The following is a 23,074-nucleotide window of genomic DNA, read 5'->3' on the forward strand; positions in this document are numbered from 1 at the left end:
GTTCCCCCAGCATTCAACATCTTTTTCAATTTTCCCTGCTGTGAACAGTTCCTTGGTTTTCTTTGTGCAATGTGCTGTGGGACAACAGTTAAAATCAAGTTTAGTATGTATATCAACATCTCACATAATCAAAACCTGTAATGCAGGAGGAGACATTTCTTTTCTGATGCCCAACAGAGGAAACGTTTTGATTATAAGGCCAGAAACCTGCAGGTAGCAAAAGTTAAGTAACTGTGAAAAAGAGGTGATTGTGTTTTCACCGATATCTTCTCTCAGCCTCCATCAACAATTTGAACAGACTTTCTCTCACTATCTCCTCTGTCTTTCTCGCTCTGCCACACATACAAAGACACACAATGACCTGATCAATCTTCTCAATCAAATCTATTGATCCTCTCTACGTGGCAGTATGTCTGATCAGTCAACGGCCAGGCACAATGGCCGTTCTGGAGAGGCCATGTCAAGAAATGGATCGGACAGTCGGGCCCGGGGCAGGCTGCTGAGGCCCCTCAGGCTTCCTGAGCCCCTGTGTCCCTGTCTGGAAGCAGGGGATCTGAGCTTCACATGATTACTTTACGGCTACTTGCAGTGTATGTGTTGTGTACAGCAAGTCACCGTATGAAATGAACTTGATGACTCTGAGTCTAATTCATTGAGATATCCGTTGTTGGCAAGTAGGAGTGCACTGTGTTAACATGCAAGTAGGGAGATTGAGGGATTTAGTAGAAATGTGTGTGTTTTATATATCTACAGTATGTCACTGGTTTTCTGTATTTTTTTTTTTTTTTAAATCTTCATTTACACATTTAGGGCAACAACATATTAACCTAAATATTAACCACACCTTTACACCTTTGTTGTGGTGGCCAAAACCAGAATTGTCTCTGACATCAATGAGCTGTTTATGAATTTAGGCTGTATGAAAATGTCTTTTAGGACATATTTGTCTGTGTGAGATGCGTATTGCAATTTGAGAGCACGTTTTTACACACACAGCACCCATCATGATTATGTAGTCCATGTGTAAATCCAGATTAGCAGATGATAATTCGCTGTAGGGTGGAGTTGTGATGTATAAACCAGCAAGTCCTCATTAAAAGACGGACATGAAAATCTGGTGATGTGGCCCACAGCCCAGGGCGTATACACACAGAAATAGATACGTTTACATACAACATACATGCACACTCAATGTTCGAGGGAGGCTGTGTTAAAGATGAAACGCGTTTCTAATCACCTTTTTCTTTCTGTCTTTCTCTCCTATGTGCTGACATTGATTTGGTGATTTTCAGGTAAGTCACTTTTTTCTTCCTGACCCACATAACCTCCTTCTTATGTCTCTATTAGTTGATCCCAGATCAGACCTACTGTATGCTGAAAACCCCTACAAAGCCTGCCGCTCATCACAGTCAAGTTTTAGCCTGTATTAAATCGCATTAACTCGTATTTCCCCTTAAAAACCAAATCTCTGACTTGCATCACCCACCTTTTTTTTTGTATCATATTGTATGTATCCTATTACCTTTTGTATTATGGGATCTAATCCATGAATGCCGTGACTCGATGATGAAAAGGGGAGGTGGAGTTAAAACAAGTGATTATATTTGTGAACATGATTTCAGTTTATAAGGGGATAGAGATCAAGAGCTTATGCTGATAGGATGCACTGATGATGTCCCAACACAATCCAGAGGTGAGAGATTATAATTCACACAGGAGCTGTGATGATGTCATGTAGAGGGGATGATCTTTTTCAGTCACCTTTTAGTGCAAATCCAATCGTGTCTTCTGAGATTTCCTATTTCTTATTTCTATTCATTACTACTGATTACTGTTAAACCAGTTTTAACTGAGAGGTCTGGTCGGCTCAGATTTTTTCAATTCCAGGTTACTTCTCGTTGCGTGTCTAAATGTTCGTGTTACCGTAAGTTACCAGAGTTATGTTTGCTACAACAAGCTTAGTTCGTATCTGCGTGTGGTATTTAGTTTTATCTTGCACTGACATAAAGCTCCCAGCAGACCGTAACAACATGTTGTGTTTGTGCTGCACTGGATACAATAGAAGATGTGCAGTACACGGAGTTAGATAAATTGTGACTGATGTTTAAGATAAGATACTGTATTGAAATGGGGCCTTTGAAACCATCCGGCCCTGCTGATATTGTTTTATTCATAGACAAAGACTGTATTTTGAAGAATGACAACAGTGGTCTGTTGGAATGCCTCTGAATGCAGTCTTTATGTCCTCTAGTTACAGTATGAGACGGCCATTTAAGCAGAAGACCTGTTACCATGCAGTCCAGTGCTGAAATGTCCGTTTTCAAAATCCTTAATAACATGTACACTGCTGTGCATGTTATTAAGGATCGATCAGACACAGCTTGAACCAAATGAAGGGGATTTACATATTATACTGTTTATACATAATTTTCAAAATAGATAAAATAATACAGCCAACATACCGCATGAACATGACATAAAGAATATAAAGCATGATAACTGATAAATAAATACTGTAAGTGTAGAATCTTTTAATCGTTTCTAACAATATACTTTTTGGAGTTTCATGATTACAATCAAAGTAAGCAAAATTGTCTTTAGCCAAGTTTTTATCCAAAAAAATTTTCAGACTATCCGCAAAAGAAATGGCAAATGACTGCATGTTTTCACCTACTGGTGTTAAACGAAAAAATATTTTTAAAAATTACATAAATGATAAATGACCTTGCTCTTAACATAATAGATTACGAGTAGGGCAGAAATTCCACCTCTCTGCTTTTACCACTTCAGCTTTGTGAGAGCAGACCTCAAGTGTTTCTTCACAGTCAAGGGTTTTGTGGTGAAGGTTATAAAGTTAAAGCCATTTTGGGCGAAGCAGCATCCAATTAAGGTGGAGGTTTGATGAAGTCAGGTTTTATTGTCTGGTCAGGTGGGTCTATTCAGGGATTTGTGTGTGTTTTTAATTGTTGATTATTTCCAGGGTTGTGTTTTTGTGGCATTCCCATTTTATGCACTCAACCTTGCAGAGGGGCTCCTCTCACGCTCCTCACACACACACACACACACACACACACACACACACACACACACACACACACACACACACACACACACACACACACACACACACACACACACTAATCAGTCTGTAATTGGTGACATCTGGTCGAGGCAGACGTGACATAACATGCAAGCCATATTGGGGTGGGATTAACATGTTTATTACAAACACACACACACATACATGCACACACACGTGCACACACACAAGAACACTTACACTTGGATAGTACATATACTGTATTACATATGTATGTTTGAAACACTGTACTGCTGTCACATTTCTTTATTGTACTTTTAACGCTGTTAATTGGACTTTATTTGATCCTTTTTTAGGAACCTCTATGCAGAGTTTACACCATCCCCCTACCAAAAATAGTGGCTTGCTATACCAACCAGTGTAGTATGTCTCAGTGTCTGACTGACATACTGTATGATAATAGAAAGTCTCTCCATCAGGTCTATGATAAATACCTAATGTAAAGGATTATAACCCAATGTGTAGAGTAATTTAAATGTCACTGTAAGCCTTTGTAATGCTTTATGATGACGTAGATAGCAGTTATTGCAGTTAACTGTCACAATTGCTATAATTACTCTTAACTGTTTTACATGAAAGGTCATAGTGTTGTGAACATGATGGTGCTAAACCATAATGAATGGAGCCATAACACAGCTTATAATGTAATACACACTATATGTTCTGTAAGTCGCTTTTTTTATGTGTATCTATAATACATGATAGATATTGGCTTCAGAACAGAAGTGGATGCAAATAAAAAAAGCGTTCCTGACTTAGTTGCGATTAGAGGATGTCACCAGGTGCCCTGGCAGGCCAAGTTTGTGACTCACCTGAGTAGTGTTTCAAAGATGTGCTAATCAGTGGATGTAGTGTCGAATAATGAATGAAACCTGCACACTCATAATAAGCTAGCTCAGTTTATTGGTACATTGTAGCTTGTTAAATGGGTCTTGACTGTTTTTTTTTTTTACCTTTTTAAGCTTTACTAACCCTTTAAGCAGTAACCAACTGTGTTTTTGCAGAGTAAGAGAAATCCACTACAGAGCCTCATTGGAAATCAATGGCATTTTGTATTCAGTTGGCTAGCCTGGAGTAAGCTAAACGTTATGTTGACACAGTAACTGTAACTGTCTATCGTCGCTGTGTTCGGATTTTGGCACCCCACATATCACAAAATCCTGGATTGCTGCTTTTCCAACAAAACTACTTGCTTTTCTATTTCTACTCAGTCGATTTCTAAAAAGCTCTTAGCTTCTGCGTGATTTTTGTCCTCTGTTTTTATTTATTTATAAATGATCATTTCATTGTCATAGTAGTATTGTAATGGCACTGAAGCCCAGGCAAGGCCTATGTACTCTTTTCTCAGTTTCGGTAACATACAGTAAGAACTGCTACTGTTGTACTCTTTGAGTCGAGCAAGATAGAAACAGCAACTTAACATCCAAAGGCAAATGCTGTTTGCCAGTATGTCACTCTCCCAATGCCTTGTTTCGCTGCTGTTAATTCAGAACGGCTAGCACGGAGAGTTTGGGATGCACCGAGGTTGTAGCTGCTCCTGATAACAAACTGTTGAATTGCGGGGATTAAAGCGATTATATTTGATCAGCGCACAATGGATCGGCCTCAAGCCAGGGCCCCCTGCCTCCCTCTGAACTGCTGACTTCCCAGATTCTCTACAATCACAATCCTCGATGAGGCTCGTGCTCTGTGTGTGTTCTGTGTAATTTTGTTTTTATTTTTCAAAAATTTTAACAATTTAAACAAGATAATAATCTTTTTTTTAAATTAATTTATATACTAAATAATATTATATTTATACATTTAAAAGCTTTAAAAGTTTGAGATTGAGGCTGGGCTTCTGGCTCTCTACCTCTTGCTAACACCGATGGGGCGGAGAGATGCAGGGGATTGTCAGCGTTGTACTGAGACGTTCACAGATGCAGGGAGAGAGAGAGGGGAAGCAGCGTGAGGGGGTCGTGAAGCAGTTTCCTGCCGTGTAGAAGTTGGCTAGCTGCCACTCACGAGCGTATGTATGTGTGTGTGCGTGTGTGTGTGTGTGTGTGTGTGACAGGAGAAAGAGAGGTAAGGCGATGGCGAGAGAGGCACCGTGAGAGAGGAGTGTATGTGTCTGGATCTGTGCGTCTGTGTGTGAACGCCTTGACCGAGCGCTGTAGAGAAAGAGAGGGAAAGGGGGAGAGGAAAGGAGGGCTAGAAAGTGGAAAACCAGGAAAGAAACCAGCATTTGTTTCTCGTGGATAAATGGGGATATAAGTGAAAAGCCATGTTCTGTCTGAAAGGTAAGTGTGTGTGTGTGTGTGTGTGTGTGTGTGTGTGTGTGTGTGTGTGTGTGTGTGTGTGTGTGTGTGTGTGTGTGTGTGTGTGTGTGTGTGTGTGTGTGTGTGTGTGTGTTGCATGTGTTTGCATCAACCCAGTGTGGGACTTTTTCCGCAGACTTTCTGAGACAAAGAAAAGTTGAACTCCAGCTGTCTCCTCTGTGTGGAAAGTAATCTCTGTCACAGAGGCTTCCTCCTACACAATATCCTTCCTCATGTGTTTTTCTTTAGTTCTCTCTTTAATCATTTCTTCCTTTGTTCTTTTTCTCTGTCTCTAAATCGTTCAGGTTCACTGACTTTAATCCTACCTCTCCTTTTTTAGTCTGTCGATTTGCTTTTTGATCGCTCTTCTTCTCAGTCGCTCTCTGATTCATTCTTGATTTTGGGGAAACAGAGAAGAGGTACCAATATTGAAACCTCTATATGCAACTCACTGTATGAACTTTGAATTTGCTTTACTGTGGAGTGTGTATTACCGGAGACGAGTGACGTGTTTGTGTGTCTGAGTATGTGTTGTCCACTGTAACAGCTGGTGAAGCTGCAGTTGCAGGGCTGCGGTCCTGCAGAGTGCGGCCATGTGTTGGCTATTACTTGACTGACCAGTTAAAATGAGATAAGGGGTAAACTGGCTCTTTTACTGGCAGTCTCATTTTGCATTTTTGTGTCTTCTCACACTCTGTTTCATTGTCTGGCTATATTGCAGTATACTTTATGCTCAATCTATGACTGCATAACTCTATAATGACTCTTTTGTTTTACACAAACACCGACTTCACCATCCGCTATGTTTTATTAATGGAGGTGTGAAGTTGTCCAGTAGATGATATGAGGCTGTTGACCTAAAGGACAACAGCAGCTCTGGTGTTGGCAGCAGGAGATTGGCTTCCATTGCTTTTTGTCTTCTTTTTTTTGAGAAATTATGACATCTTGATGCACAGATGTAAGAATATCATGTTGGCATTTTCATCATGGATCTCAATTCAAACTTAAACTTCATTCCTGTGATTCTGAATATCATGAAATGTGAAGACGATGCCCCAAAATTGCACAAAAGTGTTGGAAAATACAAATATGTTGATCATTTCTGTAAGTATACAGCTTTTAAGTTGTTGACCAGCTGTTATTCGTTTTTAGTTGTTTTGAAGAATAAACTAAACCAGCAACAGTCAAGACTACATTACAGGAAATAAAGATCTGGAAACGTGAGTTTCTAAGTTGAATAAAAAGTGAGAACTTCAGGCCTGCAGATGCAATAAAATGAAGAACAACATGGTGCTCAGCTGCATCTTACTAAAAGGTCCAAACTGCTCTTATCTCAGAAATGAGGAGATCATCCCACACTTTCTGTAGCCTGAAGATTTATGGCTTCCAGAAATGAGGTAATATAAACTGAAGACTGTAACTATTTGTGGCAGTATCCCAGTTCATCAGCTGTAGGCAGTAATTTATGTTTTCAGTTACACTGTTTCCACATTATGTGACTCTGGTCAATATGGAGAGAAACTGATGTGTTAGAGAAAAATCTGTTTTGTTAGAGGAAGTAAATTACCATTTAAAAAAATAGATTTACTGGTTTAACTTTGTATACTTGACTGTGTGCTTAATTCTGACCAACCAACCGGTTGTATGGTAGAAGGAAGGTCTTTTCCTGCCGATCGTATCGCCCTGCAGAAATTATACTTTACTATGTAAAATGTTTAAACTGTGTCATATTTCTTCTATTAGCTGCATTACCAGTTTGGGTTTCCAGCTCCAAAAGATATACAGACTGACCCAAATACTGTGCATTACATTAAACACTGTGATTCAACCGGGTGGATTACTCTACATTGGTTGCCAGTTACAGAATGTCTGCTTATGTTATGATTTAAAAAGTCCCCTCAGTAGTGGTTGCCAACTCTGGGCAGATGTGACACATTTTCAGTCCATGTTACTCTACATCCAGCTGTGGCCAGAGTGGATTCTCATCTGTTTTGACCACACACTCACTCCCCTACTCTCCCGCAGTAAAGCCTTGCATTTTAATGCAAGCCCTTTTGCTAGCCGGCCAGACCGCTTGGTGTGGCTTTTGCTGTGTTACATAAGTTATTTCTTCACTCAAGTAAAATATGTTAGCCCAGAAAGGAGACATTAGATGGGACTGAGTAGGGATTAGTTGGAGTGATTTTGGAAACCACATTCTCACTCAAATTGAAGGTTTCCTGCAGTGTGACGGGTAAAGAAATGCATCATTTCTGTCTATGTTAGTGAATGTAAGCCTTGTCAAGCAAACCTGTTACAGGGAATTCACGCGACCTTCTTGTTGTGAGGTCAGTTAAGGGCAACTCGGGCCATGTCCAATCTGGAAGAACATGTCTTGAGTGGAACTTGGTGCCATGTTTCCTCTTTTTTTTTTTTTTTTTTTTTTTTTTCAACCACTCTGATTGTAGTTCATTCAGATGTGTGAGCATTATAGCGGCTTCAGATGTTTTGGTTACGAACAGCAGTTGAGGAAGAAGTGCAGATGTGCGGACATACGTACACAGATGCTTAGTTGATAAAGCGTGTGCACTTGGAAGCCAGAAGGATCCTCTAGTTTGAATAAGTTTAGTGTAATTAAGTCTTAATGTTAAGTGCTCTGAAGCTTATTTAATGAGGGTTATTTTTCATTTGTTTTGTAACAGATGAACTATATACAGTAAATATATCAAGACACTTTAAATTGTTTTTGTTGAATAGGATTAATCCTACTGAATTTCTGAACACAGTAGAGCTGAATCGATTAATCTCCAACTATGTTGATAATTGATTAATCATTTAGGTAATTTTTCAATGCCAAATATTGACTCTGTTCCAGCTGTTAAATATCATTTGACTATTTTCTGACATTTTAAATACTAAACTATAACAAATACACATATAAATGTATATATAAATATAAATGTGTGTGTGTAGATAGATAGATAGATAGATAGATAGATAGAAAGCTGTTACCTGAATGTCGACAGTATCCCTATTTCAGCCTGATGTGTTGGCATTTATCTGTGTGTTATGCTGCTACGTGCTGAATTATGTTTTGAAAATGTGTATTTTACAGGATCTATATTTGATCTTTGATTAAAAGAGATACTGATTATATAGAATAGATATGTTTTCGAGCATCTGTACTGTATATGCGGCCTGCTTGTGTGTGTGAATTGAATTCCAAGAATGTGTGTGTGTATGAGCTCCACACACAGCACAGTGTGTTTTTTCTCCAGGGCAGCCGTGTTAGATATGGCCCTCAGGGCACTGACCCACATAGCTATATGTGTAAGCCTATACGTATTTACTTATTTATATTTAACCTTAACTCCTTCGTGGCATTTCACTTAGGATTCTCACCACCTACATCATAGATTAGACAGGACTTTGGAAAGTGCAGCACTGAGTTAGTGGTTATGATCAGTTTTTAATCTGAAATATTTATCTATATTATAATTTTTTTTTCTACTAGTTCTAGTTAATAGTTCTATGTTCAGTTCAATATTTCCATATTGGCATATGTGCTACCCAAGCCGCAACCTTCAGGGCTGAAAAATTAAGCCAAAACGGAAGTGCCAAAAACTGCAGTTCATTGCATGGCCACTTGAGGCTGGCTTCACAAGGGAGTCAATCCCCATAGACCCCCATGTTAAAATGCCCAACTTTACAGCAACAATAAACATATTTACAGCCTGCTACAAAAACGGTTTTGGTCTCTATAGCTAATTTCCCCCTTCATGACAACTGTACAGGGGGGGGGGGGTTTATAACTCGCCCAGTAAAATTATATTAATTATATTAAGTATATTAATTAAAGTTATGCATAATTAAGGGTGTTCCGCTTTAAGTGACAGATGGCTGCCGTCTGAGGAGGTGAACGTAGTCTGTAGGCTTCATTCGGCCCGCCGATCCAGTTCCACCTCTTTGGCATTTACTGCTTCAAGTAGAATATTTACATGTGTTGACATTACTGGTAGTGAATAACTGAGCCAATGTAAGACCTATAAGACCACAACATATGAAAAATCAGAGATGCGTCTGATTTTTAGGAATCATGCGTAACTAACAAAGTTTTAAGCAACCCCCATTAAACTTCCTTCAGTCCCTTAATAACCAATGCACCTGATTGGGCTGTGTGTCTGGAAAAAGTGTGACCCCTTAACCCGAGGCTGACCCACTACCTGCCCTCTGGCCTTGTGGGTAGTGGTGTTGATGGATGTTCTCACACTCGATGTGGCAGGCTGCTTATCTCCAGTGGAGGGGAAGAGAGGAGCAGGGAGGGATGACAGGAGAAAGGTGTTGAAATGTAGACAGCAAAATAAGTGTTTCCAGTGTGGCATAGCTGGACTCTAAAGCCATTTAAAAAGCTGTTTGCCAACATGAGACTTGAAATGAATACCACAACATGGCTAAATATTGGACATGTAGCTTTGAATAATGAACTTACTTTAATAATACTTGTATTCAATTGACTTTCTCCATGTATCGTATATTTTTGCATTAGTAAATTATGCAAACTTTAAAATTGCCATTGGACTTTAAGAGGAAACTCAGAACGAGATGTTGACCTTTGTCAAGAAGTCAGACTTCCAAAAGAGGACAAGATTTCTGGTCTTGATAGGTAAACGATAGACTCCAGTGAACCATTTGTCCTCTGAAAATAGTTTACAAAACAATAGCTTTTTGGGAAGTTTAGGATGATGTTGGAGTCAGTAAGGGGCCTTAGTGTATTTTTAGTAGGAGAAAAAGTTTCTTAGCAGGCGAGTGTAGCTGTGGTGTTTCCAGGGACAATGCTGGAAAGGTTTGGTTGTGGGTGAAGTTTGAAAAGACAATGGCTGACCCCCTGTGGATGAGCGGATGACTTCCCCAGACAGAGGACTAACTCAGCTTGCAGGTGCTCCTCTCAATCCATTCAGACCTATGTATCCATGGTTACCATTGTCCCTTCCCCCCCTCCCCCCCCCCCCCCACACACACACACACATATACACACACACACACACACACTCATACACACAGTCTATGTGCACATGTGAGTATTCACAGGCATAGGAGAGTTTATATGCACACAAGTATGTAAACACATGCATTGATACATACACAATATGCACTATCCCAGCTTGACCTGGGTGTTGCACTGTTCAAGAATTGTGTGTGCGCGCACACACACACACACACACACACACACACACACACACACACACACACACACACACACACACACACACACACACACACACTCATACAAACACACACACACACACGACTAGTAATAATCCCTATTCATGGGCAGTGGGCTGTGAGAGTCTGACCGCCATGCATGCTGGGTCTGGGCAAGACCTGAACATTCACAGCCAACTGAGACACACATCACATTCTTTCTGTATGTGTGTATTCACACACCCAACTGTCACCACTTAAAACATACATGTTTACCTGCTTGTAAAATACAAATAATATATATTAATGTGTCTTTGTAAAAACACAGCCTGTTGTGATGTTATTACGCTGTTATGTGTGCAGGTCTGCATGACTATTCACCCTCTGATGTTGTTTTTTGTGTGAACTGTATGACCCACTGTGTCTGTGTTTGTGGATTTGGAGCAACAACAGTGTTAGTGCAATTTAGGCCACAGTTTGAATCTTTTGGCTTGCCCCATGGGCTACGCGTGTCCACACACTGTTTTATATATATATATTTGTGTGTGTATGTGTGTGTGTGTGTTTGTGTGTGTGCGCGTGTGCGTACAGTGGTTTGTCCATTGTGTTCTCTGTGTGTGTAGTGGTTTTGTAATCAGCTTGTGTGTTTGGCTGAATCACAATTCTGTGGAAATTATAACCATCGGTAATGGCTGTTTTAGCCTCTGGCTATCTGCTGAGGCTTTGGCAGGATAATGGTCTCCCTATTCCCCCAAAGTTGCAATGGGTTTATGAGTGTTCTTACGCTGCGGCTAACAAATATTTTCATTATAGAGTTATCTGACAATTATTTTTTCAATTAGTCTATGAAATATCAAAGAATAAATGTGACGTTTTCAAATGTTTTGCTCGACTCACAGCCCAAAGTCCTAATATAGTCAGTTTACAATGACATGAAACAAAGAAAAGCATAAAATCTCTCTGGGAGAATCTGGGACCATATCATTTTTTGGCCATTTTTACTTGGAAATTACTGAAATTGTTATATACAGTACTCACACTGGTGTCTATATTGTATGGCACAGGTGTTAGCCACCACCAGAGGGCGACATTTGCTTGAGTATTCTCAAGTAGTTCTTGCCCCCTTTTTATTTTCCCCTTTTCTTTTTGACCTTATTTTTATTCATTTGAATGTCTGCATATCTGTCTGGTGATTGACCTTTCATTGGTTAATGGGCCTCCACTAGAAGTAATATCCAGTCTTCAGCTTTGTCCAGTCCTATCCTTTGCTGGTCTTTATCCTATTAATCTGATCATATCAATAACCAGCCAAGCTGATTAAGGATCATGCACACACACATACACACCCTCACCTGGCAGGTTAGTCTGCAGTTTTTACCACTTGTGACTACTCTCACCCTGTGTTTTAATCTGTGTGTGTATCTTTGTTTGCTGCTTATTTTACATCGGTCTGTGTTAGGCTGCCAGGATATAACTCTCAGTCCATCTCTGCCTCACTCTGTGCTCCTCTCTTAGTTCGGCACCAATTAAACTCATCAAAGCTTTGAAACTTGAAAGAACTAGGTTGCGTATGTTTTCAGCTGGATCTCTGTACTTGGTAACAGCAGTCAGGGTTGGACACCAGAGGCAGTAGGTTGATATTTGACTCACATGCAGCTTTCTTCACACTTGAGTTTGCGTCATCCAAGTTAACCAGCTGATGCATATCACAACAAGTCTTCTTGAACTTCCACACATTTTAGCACCGGAGGTGATGTAGCTAATTATCTACAGCCTGATGTCCATCTGTGTTGCGTTTGTGTGTGTCTGTCACAAATGGAGGCTAGGGCTGGAGGCTGGATAATCTGGGTTTACAGATTAGAACAGCAGCGCTGAGGAGCAGAGGGAGGAGGAGCTGAGAGGAGAGGTGAGGAGAGGCCATGTGGACACCACAGAATAATGCTGGTGTTCTGTCTCAGATGCATGGACAAAGAGGGAGCAGCATGTTCTTAGACAACGGCAAACTTGTCTGAACTCTCTGTTGGAAGATGAAACCTCAGCTCTAATTTACCAATTGAAGGCGCTCACCATCTTTGGCCATGAACTGGTTTCTTCTTGATCTTCTTTCGTAAAGATTTTGATGATGCTTCTCAGTCTTTGCAAAGGATAAAACGGCATTTAGAAGAAAACACACTTTAACCACAGGTATTTCCAATTATGCAATGCCAAAATCTTTTTTTTTTTTTTTTTTTTTTTAAGTTCTTGTGGTCATTTTTGAATTCTGAATTCTTGTGTTTTTTTGCAATTGTCTGCCTGACGCCCGACTGAGAGTCATGCAGGGTTTTAATAGTCTTATGCTGCAATAGTTCTGTGGAATATTTGTTCTTGAGTTAAATCTTGTAATCCAACACTGTGCACAGCCTTCCTTTGTCAGGCAAAGCAATGCAAGTCAATAGGATCCCCTGAGAGAGGGAGAGGAAGGACAAAAACAGTAGGAGGAGAGAAGAGGAGACGGAGGGGGGATTGGGTCCCCTGTTGGTTGCAAAAACCTCCAAACCCCCGTCCAATCTTTCAAAAAATAGAGGGGGAGGCCTAATGAGGGTTTGGGAGCAAGAGGGGAGGTCTCCCAGAGTCACCCCTCCATCCCACCACCTCAAGTGCTTGTCCAGAGAGAGATTGGGTTGTGCTAAAGAAGGAGGAGGAGTTGGGGGACTTTGGTCCTGGATAGCGCAGGGGAGGGTGGGCTTTCGGGGGGGGGTAGGTCTTAGCAGGGGATGATCACATACATGCACTGCCTCTCTTCGAAGCCGGTAGTTAGCTGCTGGCACAGGGCCTGCTATGAGGACTTCCCTGGCGAGAAACAAACTCTGTGCTCCTTCCTGCCCGCCAACAAGATGGGGAACAGCCTCCAGCCCCCGGCCTTCCCAAGCCCCAGGCCCGCCAGGTCAGAGGGCTGCCTGCGCAAACGTCTGCTTTCGGTGTCAAAGGTCCATCAGAGGCCAGACTCTCTCTGGACACCCAAACCGCTGCATGGACAAATCATCAAAGGCTCATCAGGGAAAACACAAACCTTCCAGGATGGCAAAGGTACAGACTAGAGAGCAGAACATATCTACTATCATGGAGTTTGTTAGTTTGAAGTTGGAACAAACAACACAAACGTGTGTGTGTGTGTGTGTGTGTGTGTGTGTGTGTTTTGTCTAAAGTTAGAGCTTCCATACCTCTATATACTACAGACTGTTGTCAAGATTTGGCTGTAAGTCTGTCCTCTCTCTTTGAATTCAAAGACATTTTGATATTAGGGGTTCTTGTCTTCAACTTTAGAGTAGGACTACCCAGGTAGCAGTCTCTGTGAGCCTCTTAGTAAGACTTAGCAGACTTAACGTGACACCACATTGCTTTTTTGCTACAGCAATAATTGTGCTTCAAAGAGAACTTAAGTCACCTGAACTGTTTGTAGGTAATGACTATACACTGTGTGTCAAAGTCCCAGAGAGTCATGACACATACGGCGGCAGCTTTTCCCAAGCCGGGCTTTGTCTCTTCTTATTAGGTGATTTCTATCCTCTTGTAACGGAGTGATCTGTGCCATGTGTCTGCAAGTGTGCATCCTTACGTGTGTGTGTGTGTGTGTGTGTGTGTGTGTGTGTGTGTGTGTGTGTGTGTGTGTGTGTGTGTGTGTGTGTGTGTGTGTGTGTGTGTGTGTGTGTGTGTGTGTGTGTGTGTGTGTGTGTGTGTGTGTGTGTGTGTGTGTGTGTGCGTGTGTGTGTGTGTGTGAGAGTTATGCTGGGTGTCTTGTGCGGCATCTATACAGATTTGTGACCTCGGAGACCTTTGGCCTTTGGTGTGGTGGCGAGGCTTCAGGCAAGAACTGGATGACCCTCAGAGAAAGGCTTTCATTAATATAGTCACTAATGCTTTTAAAAATGACCTGCCATATTGCACATTAGCCTAGTTATGGTCTGTGAAATCTGCATTACATCATGTTTGTGTAGGGATATTATATATCTGTTTTCTACATCCTTACTGTGCATGGACATGTGTTTTAGCATGCATTTATTCACTCACTCATGCACATATTACTTGCATGTATTGTCAGCCTTCTTGTGTGTGCATGTGTGTCACAAGGAATGTATGCCCAATGCCGATGTGCATGCTTGCATTCAGACCATGCATCACTCTCTTTTGGGACAGTAGGACTTCATAACTCCCCTGGGTGGCCACCCCTGGGAACAAGACACAATAGCTAGCAGCTGGAGGTGATGGGCCAGGCCTGCACGGAAGTGTAACAGAGCTGACAGTAAAGGGGTGATGGAGCTGACACTGCTGGTGTGACGGAGGTGACCCACTTTCACCTCCGTCACTACATAAAGGAGCCGTCAGGGAGATAAGAGAGAGTGCTGAAAGATGTGACAGGATCTGTCACAAGATCATTATTTATTTGCAAAAGTACTCAAGGATATGACATTACAGTAATTAATAGTGCTTATAATGCCAGTGGTCCACAAAAATTCTTATTAAAAAAAGCAAATCCAGGGCTAATAAATACTTTTTCTTCACAGCACAACTTCTGTAACTTGGTTTCTGTTTTTGTTGTTGGCCCATATTAAGGCTCTGCCTATCCATTCACTGTATTAACTACTTTCTAATGTCTTTCTGCATGTATAATAATCTAAAACTGAATTCCTTATTAATTCGCGTTTTCGCGTTTCGCTTAACAATATGCTGCCAGACGAGTGCTGCCCGTCCCGCCTGCTTTGACTAACACGTTGTGACAGCTCAAGATGTCGCTGGCCTGGGTACAGTATTGTCTGGACTCTGTATGTTGAATCAACCTCCCAGTCTCTCTGGTTTCATGCACCGCTGAACAGACGACCGTCAAACACCCAAACACGCTCACATTGGAGTTTTGCTAATAGGTCCTTTCTGTGCATCTGTTTCTGTTTTCCTGTAAGCATGCATCTCATTCTATCTGCCTTGCCTGCTTTGTGTTTTCACACTCTTCCTGTTTTCTTTTTCTTACAGTAGATTAGAAATGTCAAGACTTTTTTTTTCTCCATCGGTTTCTACCCCTTATCCTCCTTTTTATTTTTTATCAGTTTAGTGGTGGAGCAGGTGTTCCACCGGATCCCCCATAATCCCTCGGTGGGAAGGCAGGTTCAGCTATCGACCAATCAGTGCCAACAGCTCCCAAGGGAAAAGCACCTGAGGGAGGCTAGGCTTGTAGAGTTAACTAGATGAGGCCAAATTAAATGGATTGGCCGCATTTACGTGGGGAAGGGCTGCTGAAAATCAGTTAGAGTAATATAATTGTGGTAGTGGGAATGAGGAGGGGTTTGGTCCTCGGCCTCAGCTCTTTGTCATTGTCTCCCCTTCAGTGTTTCATTCATGCAAACATTTCCCATCTTTTCGAGGCGATAAAAACCTGGACAGTCGATTGAGGGTGGCTCTAAAGTTGCAGGTTCAACTTTCAGTAGAACCACCCTGCATTAAAAATGTATGCAGTCATGGTACTGTAGGTAGAATATTAGATAAAGTTATTTTCTCACACACTGAGATTGGGTTAGTACAAGTACACACTTAGTCCTGAATGTGCATGAAAAAAACCAATAGCAGGTTGGAGGTGGCAGAACAATGGAGTAGAGAGCATGACACACCGCTTAATGAGATGAAGAAAAGAAAGGGATTTCTCACACACTCACACACTTTCGGGAATTGGGGTTCGGGGGTTGCTTGGGGTCATTCAACTGTAAAATGGGTTAAGGCTCTGTTTTCCTTTTAAAGCAACTCGGTCTGCCCCAATCTCTCGCTCTCCCTCTTCATCTGCATAGTCTGTAACCCTGTTTTGTGTCTTTGTGAATGAGTGCATGTCTGCTCGTCGTCCATTTTTCAACTCTGAATATTAAAGCTAAAGCAATCCAATCCACATCTTCCCTGTCAACATTCATTTGGTTAGGAGATAAAGGAGGTGAAGTCTAATCAGTTGCTGTAGCTAGTTGTGTATCCAACAGATTGTTAAAGGCCTAATAGGTAATGGCTGGCTAGTGATTGGCTAAACGGGTGCTCTTCCATCATGTGTGACCGACTAATGAAGTCATCACTGACAAATATTGGGAGGTAATTTAGTTTTGTGGAGTTCTCTGGTTTTTGTCTTTCTGTGTGTGTGTGTGTGTGTGTGTGTGTGTTGTTTGCTTTACAAATTGTAATAAGATAATCTGGTCAAAATAATAGTGTGGGTCTGGCCTCAGCTGGCTTCTCATTTGGGAGACTGGAAGCGATGGAAGAGGAGAGAAGTGAGTCAGAGAGAACAGTGTTTATTTCAGGAGGGATCAGGTGTAAGAGACCCTCGCGGCCCCATATGTGTACAATTGAGTTTGACTTAATGGTTTAATTATCACATGGGGACAGATAATTACTTGAATCTACAGAGACATTAATCCTTCCATTGACCAAATGTGTCAGAGCAGAGGAAGTAAATACACGGAGCTTTCAAACAGCAGAGGATTGGTTGGTTTATTATTATTTATAATAAAACTGTTCATTGTGCTTCTGTTTTCAGAATTTCCCATTCATTTCTATTCTTGTTTCTTTACTCCCCCCCCCCCCACACTCAATAAACTTCCATTACTGTGTTATGTTCAGTGTGGTTCTGCCCTTGCTGCCTGCTCTCTGTTGACAAAGGGAGCCTCCTGGAGGTTGGGTCAGTGTATTGCACCATATGGCACCCATATTCTAGAAGAACAAGATGAAGGTAGCTCTTGATAAGGTGGCTCATTGAGATGTATCTCTCCCTCTTCTCTCAACTCCTCTGTCTGGTTCCTGGGTATTTGAAGTATCTGTGTGTATAATTACAAAGTTGAAGTGTCACCCTTATGGTTTAATGCAATCGGTTAATCTTGTGACTACATTTATGATTGATGTTGAGGAATACTACTGCTGTGCATATGCATTGTATGTTCTCTCTGTCAGACATACGCATGCAGTCAAGTCATTAACATCTGTCTCCCTCCTTAGCAATATGAACTTCATGTTTTCATGCACACTGATAAGTTTCTTTATCAACTGTAAAAAAAAAAAAAAGACGGTGTGCACTGGAAAAACAATCACATAATGAATGGAAGTGTTTGTCTTAACACTCCTTTTATGCCAACGGACTTAAAAAAAACAAATGCGATTTCAAGACTTAATCTGACGTGTGTTTGCTCCAGCAACAGCTTTTGCCTTCTTCTTTAACCTCAGTCAGTTAAACAGTGGTCTTGTTGTTAGTAATTGAAAAATCTAATTGTGTTGTAGTGCAGGATAAGTGTCTTTAAGCGCTCCTTAGCTGCGCCTACCTCAGTCACAGCTCATTTCTTTAATGAGCACTGCAGTTACAGGGAGCTTTTTTTCCCCCCACCTCATGCTGCTTCAAGTCTGGCCCTCTGAGGTTTCTGGCCCTGTTTGCCCTACTGACCAGTCTGCTCTCTGTCTGTACACTCATTCCTGACTTCTACTGTACAGTTCACGCAAAGTGCACAATCTTCTTTAACCCAAGGAAAATTACACAAACCTCAGAAAGAAAAGGTAACTTTCATTTATTTGGGTACCAGTAATGTACCGTAAAATAGTGGGATCAAAACTGGAAAATTGTGAGTTTTCACAATTATTTTGACATTTTACACACTAAGGGACTGTTTGTTATTTATTTAAGGGGCCACCGGAGGAGGTTTGGGATCTTTAGTCAAAATAGACATGACCCTGCCCTTGCCAGTGATAACTTTTCTATGACCCTCCAGAATGATTTGGAGAAAAGGCATGACCCTTCCCAACAATTTATTGATACCTTATGTACTAGTTTGCACTTGGCAAAGATGTACAGATTCCCATTGGTTTTTTACAGCCATGACATACATGACTAAACCTCTACTTTCTCATCTGACGAATCACACTCCTCTGTTATGGTGTGGTGGCCATTTCCGTAGATTTACTCACTAACATTGTTGTGGAAACACAATAAGCATGGAAACTAAATGTACACTTCCTGCATTACTGCATTACTTCAAATACTAAGTTACTCCTCTAGTAAACTAGTATTCACCTGAAATAAAACCTAAAAACATTGAGACCATTCAGCAAAGCACTGTGGGTAACATTCAACACGCAAACTGGTTGCTATGGACTCGTCACTAGGCTTCCTCCACTTCGCCGTTTACATAAAGCGGAATAAACGTATAATAGTACAAAACCCGCAATCAATTAGTAAGCTGACATCAAATGTGGGATTTAGGAAGCCTTTATTGCAAGGTTGGCACGGTAAGATGTCCAGACTAGTGCAACAGTAATTTTCGTTTTTTACGTCCTACTGCTGCCATCGTCAGCCAGGAAATATTTTTTTTACTAAAGCAGTATATGAAATCAGATGTATTACCTACCACCATTTAGTTGTTTTGTGTTATTTAAGATATTTATAAAATATCTGGTCATGCCAGACCTAATTATTCCACTCATTTAAAAAATATATGCAATTACCCGTTTCAGCCACCAGAGGGGGCAGTGCTCCCTCTGCCCCCCAGCCAACTCACGGGTCAGACCCATCTGGTAGTGAAGGAGGGCCGAGACTGAGAGCTACATGGAAAAGTATGCACCAAACAAGCTTTGAAATTTTGCTGTTTCATGAATACAAAAGTTGGGTGACCCCCCACCCCCCCCCCCCCCGACTAAAAAATGTTGGATGACCCTCCCCTCAACAAAGAATAAAAAGACATGACCCTCCCCTATTTTCAGTGGTCCATACCGAACGGTCCCTAAACAATATAGTAATCAATCTGAGAAAAAAAAAACACACACATACACACATTGATAAATGTACATTTTATTTATGCAAAATTAGCAATATTGTTGCTGTAATCTTTGACAAAGAGAAATGTGAATATTTCAAGTTCTTTCAAGTCCAGTTATAGCTTACAAGCTTCCCCTGCAATGCACTATGTACTTTACCTTTACTATGTCATGTACAGTAGCTCAGTACTATGCATAAATGTCAAACTCAACAATTCAAAAATCTAAAGTAAACAATCCAACATGTAAGTAAAACAAACGTGTTCAACTGGCTACATACATAACGTTTAAAAATGGTAAAACACGAATAACCACTGTTTGTCCTCCATCTAACCCATCTCATCTTTTATCACTTTAGCTCACACAGACCCCCTCACTCCTCCACCATGTACCCCAGCACCAGTCTCCCTCTTCCTGCCTTCTCCTCCGCTGCAGGCCCCTTTATGTCCCAATCAGCTGGAGGTTTCATTAAGCCTCAGAAAGCAAAGCCAAGCCTCTGAAAAGCTCATGTCCCCCCATAGAGACTGATTATTGTAGGACAGAGAGAAGGGAGAGAGGGGAGAGAAAGTGATTTAAAGAGCCTCTTTAAATCTGTCTCGTTAATGAGTTGCTCTCACCATAGCAACGTCTCTCTTTTTCAAGGGTTTTCTACTCCACATGCGTATATGGATTAGGGTTAAAGACAAAAAGGAAGGAAAAATGTAGCGTAAAGGAAGCTACAGACATGTTCTGTGCTTGTAAAACCACAGGGGAGCGTGCATTGGTGACTGTTGGACTCTAATTTTGTTTGTTTATAGCAGAAGCGACATTCCTAGACTTTTGTTAACCTAAGAGAACTGTGCAGTAGGACATTGGGAAACCAATTACATTTGTGTCAGTTGTTGCTAATCTTCACCACAAGGTGGTGGCATAATACTGACACGTGGAGGAACTCATTCAGTGGATAAAACTCATTCAGTGGATGAAACTGCAGTGCTTCTGGTCATCAGTTTCAAAGTGATTCATTCATGAGTCATAAATTATAACCAATATAGAAATTACTTTAGGGCACACGCATAAAAAACATTGTTTGAGACTAAATTGACAGGATTACGGTGATTACCAAATTACAGCTAGATTAAGTGCCCATCAGACAGAATGCACTCATTTATCCACACCAAAAAGAGACACATGGGGTGTCCCATGGAATTTAATTTTGAATAATGCCGGTCTTACATTTGGGTGTATTTGATCAGGGAGTTAGCCTTTTTTCCCTCTGGGCCCATTAGAAGGGCGCACTCATTTCATCAAAAGAGGTCTGCTCTCTCTATTAATGCCTCCACCCCTCTATTATTGCTCAGATGGGACAGAAGGGGGAGGGACGGAGAGACGCACAGGGAGGGGGGTTTATAAAGAAGGGAGGAGGAGAGAGGGAGGGAGCGGTTAAGTGGATTTTGGTTCCTGCTTTTTTTCCCAGACGTGGTCTCAACATAGGATTATCAATGGAGGAACCCAGGCTTAGCACATACACATGCACACACATACACACCTGTGTGCATCCCCAAGTTTGATGAAGTCCGATGAAAACACCAATCCCAGTGGGTCGGGGTGCGTGTGGGTCTGTGTGTACATGCAGTATGTGTGTGTTTTACAGATGATACTAAGCCACGTCATCTAATGAGCACTAAGCCTGTCCTGAGACATAGTTAACCCTCTGTCTTTACCCCGGGATTACAACACACTCATTCTAAAACTATGGCAGGGCTGCATTACAACAGTATAACATTTATGTATAACTCTTCTGACGATAATGATGAAACCATATTTGGAAAAATTGTACACATAAAGATAATAGTTTGGTTCTGATTACTGTTTGAGCTCCAATGATGATAAGCACCACAGCTATAACAAGGGTGTCCTGTAGCTGACCCTGTCTATGATGATGATGAATGGTATACTGATCTTTGATCAGTTTTGTACGAATGTTACAAGCTGGATTCAGCAAACCCTGTTAACTGCACAAACTTGTTGCAAACTTGACTTTCCTTGATGAATACCAAGGGCTCATGAGTAGCTGCTCATTTGATTATCCGTATAATCGATTGCCACCAAATTCCTATACAAATTCCAATATATTATTATTCCAATATTATTTTTTTTCAAGATTATGTTTGGGCTTTTATTTTATTGGATAGTGATAGTGGATAGACAGGAAAGGGGGGAGAGAGAGGGTATGACACGCAGCAAAGGGCAAAGCCCAGTTCAAACCCGGGCCGCTGCTGAGGACACCCTACCGGGTGAGCTAGAGGTCACACCAATTGTAAGCAAGTTTTATTTACCAAAATGACAACAAAGAGTAAGAAGAACAGTTCTGCTGTTTGAAATCAGCAGATTAGAACAAATTTAGCAGTCAGTGGTGGTGTTTGCTGTGGCAAAAATCTGAAGTTTATTTTGGTTCATACTCCGTGTCCGTGCCTTGTGAAAGGCAATGCGGAATGTGCAGAACATCCTCTAACCAGCTAACTAACAGAGAAGATATATAAATTGGATCAATGTTATGGGCCTGTTGAACAGAGCCAAATCCAGTCATGCGGTGTTAATGTGTTGGATAATAACCGTAATCAATGCCAGCCACCAGAACTTGCATCCGACTTTACGTCTAACCTCCTGATTGTCCTACCGCCTTGAGGCTGATTGTCTTGCTCACTTCCTAAATTTGTGGTCATCAGTCAATTGGTTGTATTTGTGATTGTTGATTGGATGGTATGGTTGTGCAACCCCCCACCTCCCCTCATCAAATGACCTACTGTTTTTGCTGACGAGAAGTGAGGTGCAATGTGGGAAATGTGGGAAGTGGGTCAAACAGCATAGTGTCAATTTTGCTCCAGTGGTGGAGGAACTGTAGATGTAGTTGATATAGCTTTAACCCACTTCCCATTGGTACCCCTGTGTCTGCCCCACACGCACACGCACTCACACTCGGCTTACCTCCCTGTGATGCAGGCTAGCCCCAGGTGGCTTGTTGCTTTGTGCCCTTGAGCTACTGGAGGCACTTAACCTAAATTAGCTCAGTCTGTCTCTGTGCCTCTGTGTCTAAAATCAGACAAGAACCTCTCGTCAGCAACATGAGCTGAGCTTGAGGTTCATGGTAACAGCAGAAGCAATGTACTGCTGTAAACATAAGCTCATGTATGCAGTAGTATAAAATAAGAATTATTTATTACCTCTGCTTTCTGTTTTTTTACACCCGTTCTGATGTTTTGCAGGTGTTTGTAAATTTAATTTATGCTGCTGTTGTCTTGGTAAATCACTCTTTATTGCAGTGTTGGCTAAAAGCCTTAGAGTAGAGCAAAGTGTGCAGTGAAATATTGATTCTAATTAATGATATTGTTAAAGCAAATAATGTAATATTCCAGCTGCTACCTATTGATTACTGTCACCTTGGACATTATTCACCTCACACTTTTAATTAAGCCAATTGTGAGGTTTATGTGTGGGGCCTAAAAGTCTGGTGTTGCGGAAACACACACACACACACACACACACACACACACACACACACACACACACACACACACACACACACACACACACACACACACACTCTTAAAGTGAACAGTGGACAACTATAAGCACAACATTCCACAGTGTATTGCATCTGTGTGTTTGTGTCAGATTGATGGCAGTTGGTGTGTGAAGTTAATTTTGAAATTGGATTAAT

General features: G+C 41.2%; 1 protein-coding gene across 12 annotated transcripts in view; it reads left to right on the forward strand.

The window, feature by feature from the left end:
- Positions 1-23,074, forward strand: part of nhsl1b (NHS-like 1b) — a 112,238-nt gene that overhangs the window by 51,671 nt on the left and 37,493 nt on the right. The window contains exon 1 of one of the 12 annotated variants that reach the window (XM_039781578.1): positions 4,976-5,379. The exons of 10 other annotated variants lie outside the window; for them this stretch is intronic. In XM_039781578.1, the coding sequence (XP_039637512.1) occupies positions 5,364-5,379 (16 nt within the window). In that variant the 5' untranslated portion in view covers positions 4,976-5,363. Of the gene's footprint in view, positions 1-4,975; positions 5,380-13,332; positions 13,645-23,074 lie in introns of those variants that run through there. One more of the 12 variants, XM_039781570.1, reaches the window with a different exon arrangement.

The sequence above is a fragment of the Perca fluviatilis genome, chromosome 18 (assembly GCF_010015445.1).
Source record: "Perca fluviatilis chromosome 18, GENO_Pfluv_1.0, whole genome shotgun sequence".
Taxonomy (NCBI): domain Eukaryota; kingdom Metazoa; phylum Chordata; class Actinopteri; order Perciformes; family Percidae; genus Perca; species Perca fluviatilis.